The sequence below is a fragment of the Fukomys damarensis genome, unplaced genomic scaffold, assembly GCF_012274545.1.
Source record: "Fukomys damarensis isolate Sample0158 unplaced genomic scaffold, DMR_v1.0_HiC HiC_scaffold_24, whole genome shotgun sequence".
NCBI classification, from domain to species: Eukaryota; Metazoa; Chordata; class Mammalia; order Rodentia; family Bathyergidae; genus Fukomys; species Fukomys damarensis.
Genome location: NW_022900936.1, coordinates 53,158,117 through 53,171,749, shown reverse-complemented (window position 1 = coordinate 53,171,749; position 13,633 = coordinate 53,158,117). Strand labels below are relative to the sequence as shown.

The window sequence follows — 13,633 nt, the reverse complement described above, 5'->3', positions numbered from 1 at the left end:
TGAGTTCATTGAATTCCCTGACAACTATACTGTGCATGATATAGGCACAGAAAGGTCCATAAAGGTTTCCTGTGTGAAATAAATAATTATTTCATACCTTGTTGATAGCAGGATAGCATCCTTTGGATGATTTCTGGTACTGGTATGCCTAAGTAGATGGACAGCTGATGGTAATCCAGGGAAATATTCTCAATGGGGTTCTCCTTCACTTTGTCGATATCCTCTTGCTTCATCCCAAGACGCAGAAGAATATCTGAAACTTTTTTCCAAATTGAATTGAATTGTGACTCTGTGAGCCCATTCATCAAAATCTCACTAAGGAGGATATCCCTGTATTTGCACAGTCTCAGAATGTCTGCAGACTTAGAGAGGTCAGAAGATGGTGGTTCCATAATCCAGCCTTTTTGGGGTGCAGGGAATACATTCAAATGTTTTATAAGAGCTAATAGGAGGCATAAATCAAACTGTTTGGACTGTGGTAGCTCTTTGTTTGGGGGATAAAGCAGGTGCCATGATCCACCCAAAGGGTGATTGGTCCAAAGATGGTTGTAGTAGGATTCCAGTACATTCTTGTGGATGAGCAGCTCTTTTTTCAAAAGAGGGGGTGGCATAGCCTCATCAAATATTTGCCGGACAATGTCAGTACCAGAAATAATAATTATATGAAGCAGATGATAGAAATAATTATAATCAAGTTTGAAGATAGGCATTTCATCTGAAAATGAATTTTGAGAAGTCAAGATAGTCCACATTAATGCTCTTTTTCTATGTGGTCTTTTGCATTACATTCTAAGCTCTGGTAGGACAGGAATTATGCCAAAAGAATGAAGCACAGTATAGTACTTTGCCACACATAGTGCTCAATAAGCACATTGCTTTCTGCCTAGCTGCAAATATATCTAAACCAAAACAGTATATTCCCAAGCAAAAGTATCACAAAGACTATCCTCCATTAGAAACATTCAATCATCCATTGTTCTATTCAAGTAAATGAGTTTTGGCCACCAAATGGCATCAGAGTACTAAGCCAAATTTGTCAAGAATGGTAAATGCCAATGTTTTATTATATTTTATTTACTTAATCATATTTTATCTTAATCAGCACTATCCAATAGAATTTTCTATGACAAAATTTTTTTATTTGCACTGTCCACTATTCATTTGAGTACTGGAAATGTTGTTTGTCTAACTGACAAACTATTTGTTCAATTTTACTTCATTTAAATTAATATCAATGTGCATGGCCATGTACGGCTGGCTAGTGGCTACCATATGTCAAAAAAACATAAAGTGATCTAATGCTTTGCTACTCAGTATGGTCCACAGACCAATGATATCAACATTCCCTTTGGAACTGTTAGAAATATCAAGCACCCCAGACTTACTGAATTGGCACCTATATGTTAACAAAATAGCCAGATGATTCAATATATATTCAGGGTTTGAGAAGCACTGATGTAATAAACTTCCTGTCCTTACCCAATCTTATGAATTTAATGATTCAGTAGGTATTTCATCAGTGAAATGGAATAAGGTATGAAATTAAAAACTATTTGATATTTTCACCAATATCAAAGTGCTTCCAGACGAGGAAAGTAGACTGAGGAAAAATAGATAATAGTCATGATCTTGTGTTTTAGAGATTTTTCCCGATCAATATTTTTGCTTAATACACTAGTTATACATTGCGGGGGTGAACAAAATTAAAAATCAAATGATTTGAGGAGCTTTCTCTAGTTTACCAAATACAGAGCCAGCCAGCTTTAGGGATATCCATTCTCCCTAGCAAGGACTATAACCAAACTATTCTTCCAAGGGAACAAGGCCCTGCAATGTATCCAAGTGTGGATACAGCATTTCCTAGTACACTTCTAAGTAGTTGGAACCTAAGTTCACATCAGCTGGTTCCTCCAAGTCTCAAATGCTCATTTCGTGCACATTAGGCTACTCAATGCTTGCTCTATTAAAAGGGAATGTAATAACAGTAAGGGGACTGAAAGAAACCTCTCCTGGGGCAAATCTGACTGTGTAGTCACCAGACCTGAACTACCTCCTCACAGGTTGCGAAAATAATATGAGATCCACATACCTGTCTGTAAGGTCAGGCCCAGTGCTTATGCCAAGTGTTTCTTAATGGTGTAAATTTAAGATTAGTGCATGACAAATATTAGGTGATAACATGATTGTTAATGGCCTGGCACTTTACAAGGAAAGTAAAACATGTTTACATAATTGTCAACAGGAGTCATACAGAAATAAAATAATACCTTTTGTATTAAATTTTAAACCGATCTTCGGTCTTATATCAGTATCAGCTATTTTCAGAGACATCAACTTCTTATAACTGCAAGTGGGAAAAAGATTATGTTAGAGTGAAATAATATCAGAAATATGTCAAGATTTGTACTACAAACATGGCTAACAAGACCAAAGAATAAATATAAAAACACCAGCAACGACAATCTCATACTGTCATTTTCACTGAAATAAAGATGTAAGGAACATTGATAGATTTTATACAAAAGGAATCAAACTTATTTACAAGAAGGCTGTGCAGTGGTAGGACAACAGCCACAAAAACAAAAGCAATGATTTATATTATTAGAAAAAAAATTAGCAAACCTGGAATTCCTTACTCCTCCTTTACACACAATTCTTGACAATAATTACTCTAAGAAAACCCAACTTAATGCTAAATGATTTTAAAAAATAAAGAAACTGGTATAATAGCAACAAATTCAGTTAAAAAACAGAGAGGTAACAAGTAGAAAAATTTATTATAGACTAGGAATAGGTATACCTTACCATTAAATGGATGAAAAAATCTTGTGGCTTGGCTTTGAAATCAACCCTCAAACAAGGTCACAAATGAAAATAAAAATATAACTACAGTAGGTAGGATGTATTCTTAATGAGGCCAGGAATTTTGGTGGTGGCTATTGTTATTATTAACTGATCTTATCTCCAACACCACTACAACATTATGTCAATAACCCACATTAGAAATAATATAAATTCTAATATGAAGCACTGGCTAGGACAGTTAAGTAAAAGAAATTCTCCTAGATGGCTAATAGCAAGTGTAAATTAGTAATACAATTGTGCAAAAAAGTTTAGCAAAATCTAGTAAAGTTGAGTATATGCAATAAATGGATTAACAATTCCAATTCTAGGTATATGTTCTGAGAAATGTCCTATATAAATTAACCTGTGAATGTATATATAATGTTCTTTGTGGCACTACTGTTATAGCTTACAATTAGAAATACACAAAAAAGATGAAAAAATTGAAAAGAAGGCAGTAGATTTAAATGTAACGTATAGATAATTAATAGAAAACATATGGAATAAACTCCCAAATTAAAGGCAAAGATCCTCAAATTACATAAAAGAAAAAGCAAGATCTATGCTGTCTACAAAAACCTCTCTTTAAATACACAAACTTGAAGTATGCAAAAGAATATACAGTGCAAACATTAATCAAAAATACGTTGATTAAAAATGTTAGCTGCAGTGGCTATACTAATGTCAGAGAGAATCTTACAGTAGGAGGAAATATAAATGGCTAAAAAGTATATGAAAAATATTCAATTAGAGAAATGCAAATTAAAACAACACTGAATTCAATTTTACTCCAGAAAGAATGACTATTATGAGAAATCAAACAGTAACAAATGACCTGAGTTCGATCCCCAGTAACAAAAAAAAGAAAAGAAAAGAAAGAAAGAAATCAAATGGTAACAAATGATAGCAAGGCTGTGGGTAAAAAGGAACCCTCTATACTGTTGGTAGGAATGTAAACTAGTATAACTATTATGGAAATCAGCATGGAGATTTCTAAAAAAAATAAAACTAAACTTTCTGTTTGAGCCTACAATTCCCTTTTCTGGAATCTTCCCAAGAAGTTTAAAGACATCATAGTACAGTGATATATGCATGCCCATGTTTATAACTGCACAACTCAATAAGAGCTAAATCTTAGACAATCAAATAAAGAAAATGTGGTATTTATATAAAATGGAGTACTACTTTGACATAAAGAAGAATAAACTTGAATCATTTGTAGGAAATAAGTGCATCTTGAGATCATAATGCTAAGTGAAATAAATCAGACACATGAATTTAAATATCTCATGGTTTCTCTCATATGAGAAGTGCAATATGTAAGTAAGGGGCAAAATAAAAGACAGATAATGGGCAATAGGGAGACAGATCTTTTGCAAATGGGAATGGAACCAAGAGATGGAAAAAGAGGGAGAAAGGAGGGCATAAGTAAACAAAAAAAGAATTGTGAAGTATTATGCACATGTACCAACTCCCATGAGGAATGTGATCACCATTACTACAAACATGTACTAATGAATAATGAAAATTGGAGAAAAAATGAGCTGGTTAAAAAATGTAAGGTGCAGTTGCTATATCAATATCAGAGAAAGACTTAATGGAGCAATATTATTATTGACAATAAGAATGTTACCTAAAGTATAAATCATTAAGAAAAAGATAATCCTAAATGTATAGTATCAAAAAAGTTTCAAAATATATAAACAGATAACTGACAAAAACAAAATGTAGATAGTGTACCAGATTTTAACATTTCTCTCTCAGTGAGAGAAAAAGTAAATAAATAATTAGAAATGATATAGAACACTAAAAATTACAAGCTGCCTTTGTATACTATGTAGAAGAATCTACACAAAAATAGGATACAGATTATTTTCAAAAGCTCAGTCATCAAAATATAAAACATTATGGATCATAAGGCAAACTCTGACAAATTATAAAGGATTGTAGTAACAGAACAATATATCTTGTAATCACAGGAATTAAGCTAGGAATACATATCTGAGAAGACACCTGAAATATCCCTAAACATCTGGCAATTCAGCAACACAGTTCCAAGTAATCCTGGGTGTATGGATACACACACTTACATACACACACGAACACACACACACACACACACATCAAATTAGAAAGCATTCTGAATAAAAAATAATTTCAATATAGCAAAATGTATGGGATGCATTTAATACAGCATCTCCCAGGAAATCAGTTTGTAAAGAACAGATCTCAAATCAATGATAAAGGCTTTCATTTCAGAAAATCAAATTAAATGCAATACAAGTAGAAACAAGGAAATAAGAGCAGAATCAATGGAATTACAAATGAAAAATATTAGAGAAAATCAGTGAAATAAAAAAAGATTCTTCAGCAAGATCACCAAAATGGATATATCTCTAATAAGAATGGGAGGGAAAAATACAAATTGCCAGTATCAGGAATAAAAATGATGTCATGCAGATCTAGCAACTATTTGGCTGAAGAAATAAGAAAATTGAAGCTGTAGAAGTATGGCCACTGAAGAGATGGAGGAATCCTAGAAGGGAAAGACAGAAAAGGGAGCCCCCAGTTCTTCTGAGCTACATTTCTGACTGAACACTGACTGAACAATTTATCACACAATTGTGAAATAATTTCAAAAATATTTAGCTAAAGACAAAAGCTCTGGATTGAAGCTGGAGCCACACCCCCAAAAATTAGAGGTTGCAACTCACATTGTCATGTTAACTACTGATTAAAACAAAGTAAATTATATACTACATTGAAGAATAATGAAATTCAAAATCTCTACATCTACTATATATTTACTGTGTACCAACTATGTGCCAGGCATTATGTTACATGCAAAATAAAGTTCTTGTCTTCATGGAGTTTACAGCTAAATGAAAAAGATAGCCAAAAAATATAATAAAGGTAGTAAATGTTTTTTATAGAACTAGAAGGAATACATGATAAACCATCTACTTTCATCGAAGTAAGGTTGCAATGTTTTAATTAGGTAAAAACAAAGGAGCACAGTATTCCATGCAAGGCCTGTAAAATAGTAAAACAGAGTATTACTCCGTCATAAAGAATGGGAAATTTATAATTAAATGGATGCACACTGAGGCCATACTCTTAAGTGAAATAAATAGGACACACATGTTTAAATGCCAAATAGTTTCTCTGGTATGAGAAACTGAAAGTGTAAATAAGAATCAAAATCTACAGTAGATAATGTGAAACAGGAAGAAAAGATCTAAAGGGGAGGAGGAAGTGGGAGGAGTAGGGGAAAGGAAAAAATATGAGACAAGGAAATAATGGAAACAAAGTCTTTGTAAATAAGGAAGGATGGCAGGGTTGAAGGGAGGACAAGGGGGATGGGGAAAAAATAAGAACCAAGATATATCATGTAAAGGTACAAATTCCCAATGATGAATGTCATCATACTGTATACCTAAAATGTACCAATAAACTTAATGAAAAAAAAATAGTAAAACAGTTTTACTTCCAGTTAAGAATCTGGAGATTTCATGAGATGACATTGTGCTGTAAAGAAATTAAAAGGTCGGTATAGGTGGTACAGAGTATATAACTAAAGCTTGGAAAGAGCATAAGATGACACTATTGAGTTCAGTGGTTTTCAAGATGACTGAAGAGTAAAGGCAAGAATTCAATTTTAAGAGCAGTGAGAAACATGAGCGATTTTCAAGCACGAAAATGATACATTTTAATTTTTATTTTAGAAAAATCCTACTGACAGCTATGTACACAGGAAGATTAGAGAAATGAAGGGCTACTAACAGACATGTTAAGAAGCTGTTTCAGAATTTTCAAGTATCATTGATAATCTCATTCAGTTTATTAAATGGGGCAGGTAAGACAGAAAAAGTTACAGGGATGCATTGGAAAGAAAGATCAAGACTTCAGTTTTGGACACGCTGAATTATTTGTGAAAAAATAAAGGTGGAGCTATTTAGTATGCAAAGAGATGTACAGGTCAGTTTTAATAGAGAGAACTGTGTTACATACAGATCTAGATTTCATTAACATATCAAGTAAAACTGAGGAATTAGATATTAATACATCGTCCTTGTGTAGACTGAAAATTATATGTATTTATCCTTTAAATAGAAAAAAAGAAAATTAGTGAGTTACAAGAACTTTTTATATTGAAACTTCTAATTTTAATTGCAACCCTCTACACTTCTATGAATTCCTAGCTTAAAATCTGTATGTGCATGTGTGTGTGTTGCAAGTGTGTGCATTATTCAGTTTCTCATTTAAGAAACAGAAAGTCCTATCGTGAGATAAGCTTAGAGGGCTTTGAAGGATAAGACAAAGTCTTCATAAAAATCTAACTTAAAGAATAACTTTAAGACATGTTTTGTTTTTAGGAAAGGATAATTTTCACACTTAGAAAAATATCCATGTTTTTTAATTATTTGCTTTAAAATATAAATGTTTATGTTAGTGGGAACAGAGTGGTAAACAAGTGGTAGGCAATTCAATGTGATTTTTCATACATCTAATAATTCCTCAAAATTTAATTGTGTTCCAACAGGTGCCAGAACACAGAAGAACAACTAAAAATACATATAGGCCCATGAAATAGTATTGTAATATTTTATTTCAAGCTTACCTTGCTCCTAAGTTTTCAATGGTTATACATTCATCCTTTCTCACAACTTCAAACTGCAAGTGATTAAAAAAAAAAGCCCTGAAGTAGTTAAATTTCCAAAATACTCTAATGTCAGATTTTGTCTTAACATTTGAAAACAGACAATATTAATTAAGTCATAGTGAATATAAACCAAAATAGAAAAGTTAGCAATATATAATCCTTTTAAAAATAACAAAGCAGAGTACATTTACAAAGTTGTTCTACTTACTATGTGATTTAAATGTCAAATTTGAAATAAAAATAAAATAAAGTAAAACTCATTTTTACTTATGTTTGGTTTATTGTAATTTTAAAATTCAACACAATAGCTCAGTAAGTATAAAATAGTATAATTTTACTATTATGTTATATATATATAAAACCATTTCTACCTTCAATAGTATCTATGTAATAGCTGCTGCATCTATAAATATATTCATAGGAAGATATTTATAGACTAAAAGAGGTTCAGAAAGTCTAAAATTATTTTTAACCTTAGGTGGCATAGAACTCAATAATAATCCTTGGTTAATAATAATCTCTTCATTGGTATACTCAGGGCAAATTTAACTATTATCCATGTTTCTGTTTTTAAATTTTCTTATTCTTAAAGTCCACTTTTCATAATTCATAGGAAGAAAAAGGGTAGAGGAGTTAGTCACCATCAAAAAATACATGGCTAGGATCTTATTATTATGATTTGTAAATCTGTTTGAAGTGAAAAAATAGTATTGCAGTGAAGGAAAACAAGAAAAGCAAGAAGATACTCACCAAAATTTTAACAGTTCCAGGTACATCACCTTGTAGCATCCTTACCATGTCACCTGTGCATCCTTCCTTCAAACATGTTTTCCCACTAAAACTCTAAAGTTCATAGAAAAACAATAAAAATAGAAAGTTCACTAATGTAGAAATCTGAATACGGTCAAAGTTTGAAGCAGATGTTGCCACCCGATAAACTGAAGGATATAACTAAATATTTGAGTTAGCTGTTCAGATTGTTCAGGTAATATATCAATAGATATGACATCACTGTCTTCTCTGATCATTTCTAGTACAAAATAGATTTGATGTTCCACAAAAAGCAACTTTAAGTAGATGGGCTAAGTAAGAAAATATTTTTAAAATATTGAAGATTGGATACTTGAGGATGCCAGAAAATAATTAAGATTCCAGAAAAGAAGTCCTTTCTCTGGTTCTGATTTTGCTACTTCCTTTGGTTCAGTTACTCATATTTCATCTCCTTCTTTCTGCTAAAGATGATTTACATTCATTGCCACAACAAAGAAATTGTAAAGTACTTGCACACCCTAAAAAATGAGTAATAATGCTTATATGATTGTTTTTACAATTTGCAATGATAGCTTACCTGTTTTATCTGGTATACTTACACTGACTCTATAAAGGAGGTTTAGCATATCCCCACTTTAGAATAGAACAAACAAGACTTAGAGTAGTTAAATTATAAGGTAAATGTAATAAAAATCAGTAAATGGCTAAATCTGGTCTTGAGCCCACATCTACCAACTGCATATCCAATGATATTTTTACTATATCACAAATACTTCATAAGGTTTTTCTGTTTGTACAATGTAAACCTTACAAACCAAAAGTAATAGACTCAACTTATTATAATCAGCTCACTAAAGATTAATTAATATAGAACTGGACTTTGGATTTCCACTTCTCTTTTAATGGGAAAGAGCACAATTTATCATGTAACTAATACAACACAAACAAATCCAAATACGGAAATTAAAGTCTGTCCTTATTCTCACCCCTAAAAATAAAAATAATCCTTAAAATTATGTAATTATCCTTTCTGCATGTTGCTACTCTTTAATTCTACATCCTTCATGGGAATATATGCAACAATACTTCTATCCTTGAGGATAAACTTTGAGACAGAAGAGAACAAACTGAAAGAAATCACTAAGTAAAGCAGCTGGTGAAATATCCTCTATACAGAGCTGTTTTATAATCAAAGATGAATAAATATGGTAGGGAGATAAGCACCAGAGAGAACTGAGAAAGAAAAAAGGAGAAGAAAAACAATATGACTAGAAAGAAATGAAAAGGAAAAGGACAAAAAGAAAAAAGAAAAATAAATGCTACATTAAAGTTTAAGAAAGAAAAGGAAATATAATACCTGATCATTTTCACCAGGGTATTTTAAATTCTTGAATTTTTTCCAACAAATTTTGTGGAAATAAATACAGCAGTTTTTACTGCACATTAACTGGAAAAAGCCCTTGGGAGAGAAAAAGTAAACTGTTGATAATAGAAACAGCAATGTTGATACAGATATTGTCACCTCAAATTTTTTAAAAAACTGTTACTTAAGAGTTTTACACAGTATTCAAAATTTACAGATCACCAAAGAACTTCACAACATTAGAGAATGAAAAATCATGACAGCTTAATGATTTTTCAACAAAATAGTAGAAATTCAACCAGTGATGTTTGTAAAGGAATTGTGGTCTCCTCTTCTTCATATTCATTTTTACCTTCCTCTTTTCCTCCAGTCCCAACTCTACACCATTATTCTTTTAATTTCCTCTGTCCCACATCACCCACAGCTCACATTTGCTCCCTTGGTAACAGCACCTAAACTACTGTGTTATGTCAGGATGTAGACTTTTTTGTATTTCCTATTGTAAACATCCTGGAAAAATAGCCCTGTATCCTTTTAATAGGAATTCTGCTTAGATTATAAAACTCTAAACTACATGCCTAGTACTGTCTTCTGGAACTTAGTGTTTTTTATTAGAACCCTGCATCTTTCCTGGGAAGGCATAGGACCACATTATCAGGTCACCTAAAACAAATAGAAAATACCTGGCCCTGAGCACTGCATTTCACTGGGCCCACATACCAATCTTTTTCGCCCTAATGAACAGATCTTGGGTGTTTCTCTCCATTTTCTCTGTCTGCTACACATATTATACCTTGCAACTGAGATTTCATTTGTTGTATAAAGTGGGATTTAATCTGCATTGATGGTCACATCTTATTCTGCCTTGTGATTCCACACACTTATTCTGACTGATGCAGAGAGATCTATGAAAAGTGCTCTAATTGTGGGATTTCCTCAAATCAAAACTGATCTAATCCACCCCTCATAAAAGACCTATAGAAGAGACAATAATCAGTTACATAACCACTGAGGAGTAACAATGTGTCTTCTTAGTGGCATGCTACTATTCTCAACCTCTAACATTTCTAACTATTAACACATTTTTAGATTATTTTCACTGTATGATTAGAATATAAAAGTTATAAGTTCAGAAGTACATGTTACAAAAACCTTACCAAAACCAATTCATTCTTTTATTAACACTTTTTTGAATCTAAGTTCTTGGAGAGTCAACTTCTCAACTGCATTAGCAGTATAATTAAATTAACTACTTTTAATTTTGTAATCACATTTAAAAATAATTAATTGGTAATTATAGTACCTTATAATTTGTGTTCTTTAAAATGTCAGCTTCGCAAGATCGCTCACAATCTAGATAACTACAAATGGTCTGTTTCATTATATTATTTTCAGTTGTCTTGATAAAACTATTGAGGAGATCCTAGATTTTTAAAAGTAAAAAGAATTTTCATAAATTAGTAATGATAAATTAAGACACTAGCATTTCCAATATTTAACGTAAGTGTTATGTCCATGCTGTATCTCTTTGTGAAGAACTTTTGTACATATTTTAAAAAAATTAATAGAATACATTTCCCTCACTCAAAGTAACCAATATATAAGAAATTTCTAAATTAGAAATATTGAATTTCTTACTGAATGATACAAACATAAAGAAAAGAGAGATGTATATGTTTGAAACTATACTTCTCTTCACTATCCTAGCGAAACACTTGGCATGTTCCTATCAAGAATTACTTGAATAACACACACACATACCCACACACATCAGAAACAGCTCTTAGGATAGTATGTTGATAGTTAAACTACTATAGTGGTGGTACATTTCATGCACTGCAAAACAGACAAAAGTACAGTATAGAAATACGTTTATTTTTAATTTTATTTCTAATTTTTTAAATTAGTACATGTTTCAGTACATAATGTTTACCTTACTTTTGTGGAGTTGGTATATGTATATAGTTAATCTTAATTCCTTTTTTCAGCCCCTTTCCTTACCCCTCCAACCTCCTTCCATCTCTCGATCCCCTTCCAGTGCTAAAAGTTATAACTTGGAATAAATTTCACATTTAAAATGCTAATTAAATATAAGTGAAACACATAATCAGGTCTAAGATGGGTGATTAGACAAAGCATTTAATACTTATTCTTCAAAGGATATATTGGATTTATTTATTTATTTATTTATTTTTGGTACCTGGGATTGAACTCAGGTCCTTACACTTGTGAGGCAGGTGGTGAAACCACTGAGCTAAATCCCCAGACTTTTAAAAATATTTTAAAGGTATACAATATGACAACTAATTATCTATAAATTACTATATGACTATCAGCCACATATAGAAAAGTTTGAGAAAATCTGTCAGAAGGTAGGACAAACTAAAAATACAAAAAATATGAAAGAAATAATAGTAGAGAATCAGTCCAGTATGCAAAGAATGGGATACTAAGTACTTAAAAAGAAAAGAAAATTAAGAAAAAGAAAAAGAAATTAGGAAAACAAGTTCTGAACACTGGGCACAAAGGATTGTCCTTTAAAACTCAGAATGAAAATAGAAAAGTAAAATATAAAACAAATCATATGTAAATGTTTGAAAAATCACAGGAAGATCAGATTTCTCTAAAATAATAAATATTGGAAGGCAAAAGGTAACAGAAAAACACTCTTATAAATGAAAAATTAATTTCAACTTACAATTCTATACCAGGCAAGATATAGATGAAGTATGCCAAAGATAAATTATTTTGACACTTAAAAGTTTACAAAAAAAATTACATCCTAAGCAAGAACTCTTTTATGGGAAGCTGCTGGAGGAGCTGCACCACTAAAACAAGAGAGTAAACCTAAAAAAAAGAAAACTTGAATTCTGAGACCCACAAATTCTACACAAGAGAAAGTAAAGAGAGCTTGTAGAATGCCGTCAATTTAATAAGAATTTAAAACTACTAATAAGATATGAGCATACAGAGAGAGAGAGAGAGAGAGAGAGTGTGTGTGTGTGTGTGTGTGTGTGTGCACGCACACAGGTATATAAAGGTATGTCTGTAGTAACTGAAAAGTCAAGACAATACCTAGTGAAAAAAATCTTAAAATAGCAATACAAGTTTTTGAAAAATAGGTAAATATCAAAGAAAGATGTTTAGAAGACTTAGAAGGAGCTGTCTCTAGGAAATAAGAGATAATAAAGTAGAAACTTAATTTTTAAGTTCATTAAAATGTTTTTTGGAAAACTGCTTACAGATGCTACTTTAAAAATAAAAATTCATCGAAAGATCTGAAGCAATAGAGAACATTTTAAAAGTAAGAGAAATAAGAGTAAAAAAGACCAAGTAGGGCCAGTAGTTTTAAACAGGGACAGAAGTTCAATACCTAAAAACATGCAAGATTATTATTTTAGTAAATCAAAGTTAAAATCATATGATTATCTTGACAGTACCAAAAACAACCTGTATAGTCTTATTTATTACTGAGAGGTATATCAAAATATTTCATTGTAACAGGGGATTTTTATTTCTCTTTTAGTTTTGTCAATTTTATCATATAATTTGAGGCTTATTATGAGAGCTATACAAAGTTTGAGTTGTCATAGCCCAGAATAATTAAATTCTGTATTTTTTATGATATATCTCTCTTTATTTTAAGTAATAATTTGTCTTAAAGTCAGCTAAAATATAAGGACCCAGAGGTTTAAAATAAAAGTTTAAAAAAGATATGTCATTCAAACATTAACCATGAGAAATATGGTATAGTTATTTTCACATTAAACAAATTAAAGTGACCTACATAACTCTGAATAAAAATTAGCCAAAAGATAAAACACACACACACACACACACACACACACACACACACACACAAAAGATAAAGAAAATCAAGAGGAATGGGGAAATGGAAATTTCATACTTTCTTAATAATATAGGGCTGGGGATTTAGCTCAGTGGCACCACCCATGCTTCGCAAGGTCCTGAGTTTGATCTGCGATACCGCA

At 31.6% G+C, this 13,633-nt stretch overlaps 1 protein-coding gene across 1 annotated transcript in view; it reads right to left on the bottom strand.

Moving 5' to 3' along the window:
- The window catches only part of Dzip3 (DAZ interacting zinc finger protein 3), an 84,374-nt gene that overhangs the window by 33,575 nt on the left and 37,166 nt on the right, over positions 1-13,633 (bottom strand). Inside the window, exons 9-14 of the mRNA XM_010630156.2 lie at positions 10,945-11,064; positions 9,636-9,737; positions 8,258-8,350; positions 7,466-7,518; positions 2,268-2,344; positions 98-715 (exon numbers count right to left, since the gene is read on the bottom strand). Coding sequence (XP_010628458.1) covers positions 98-715; positions 2,268-2,344; positions 7,466-7,518; positions 8,258-8,350; positions 9,636-9,737; positions 10,945-11,064 — 1,063 coding nt within the window. The remainder of the gene's footprint in view (positions 1-97; positions 716-2,267; positions 2,345-7,465; positions 7,519-8,257; positions 8,351-9,635; positions 9,738-10,944; positions 11,065-13,633) is intronic.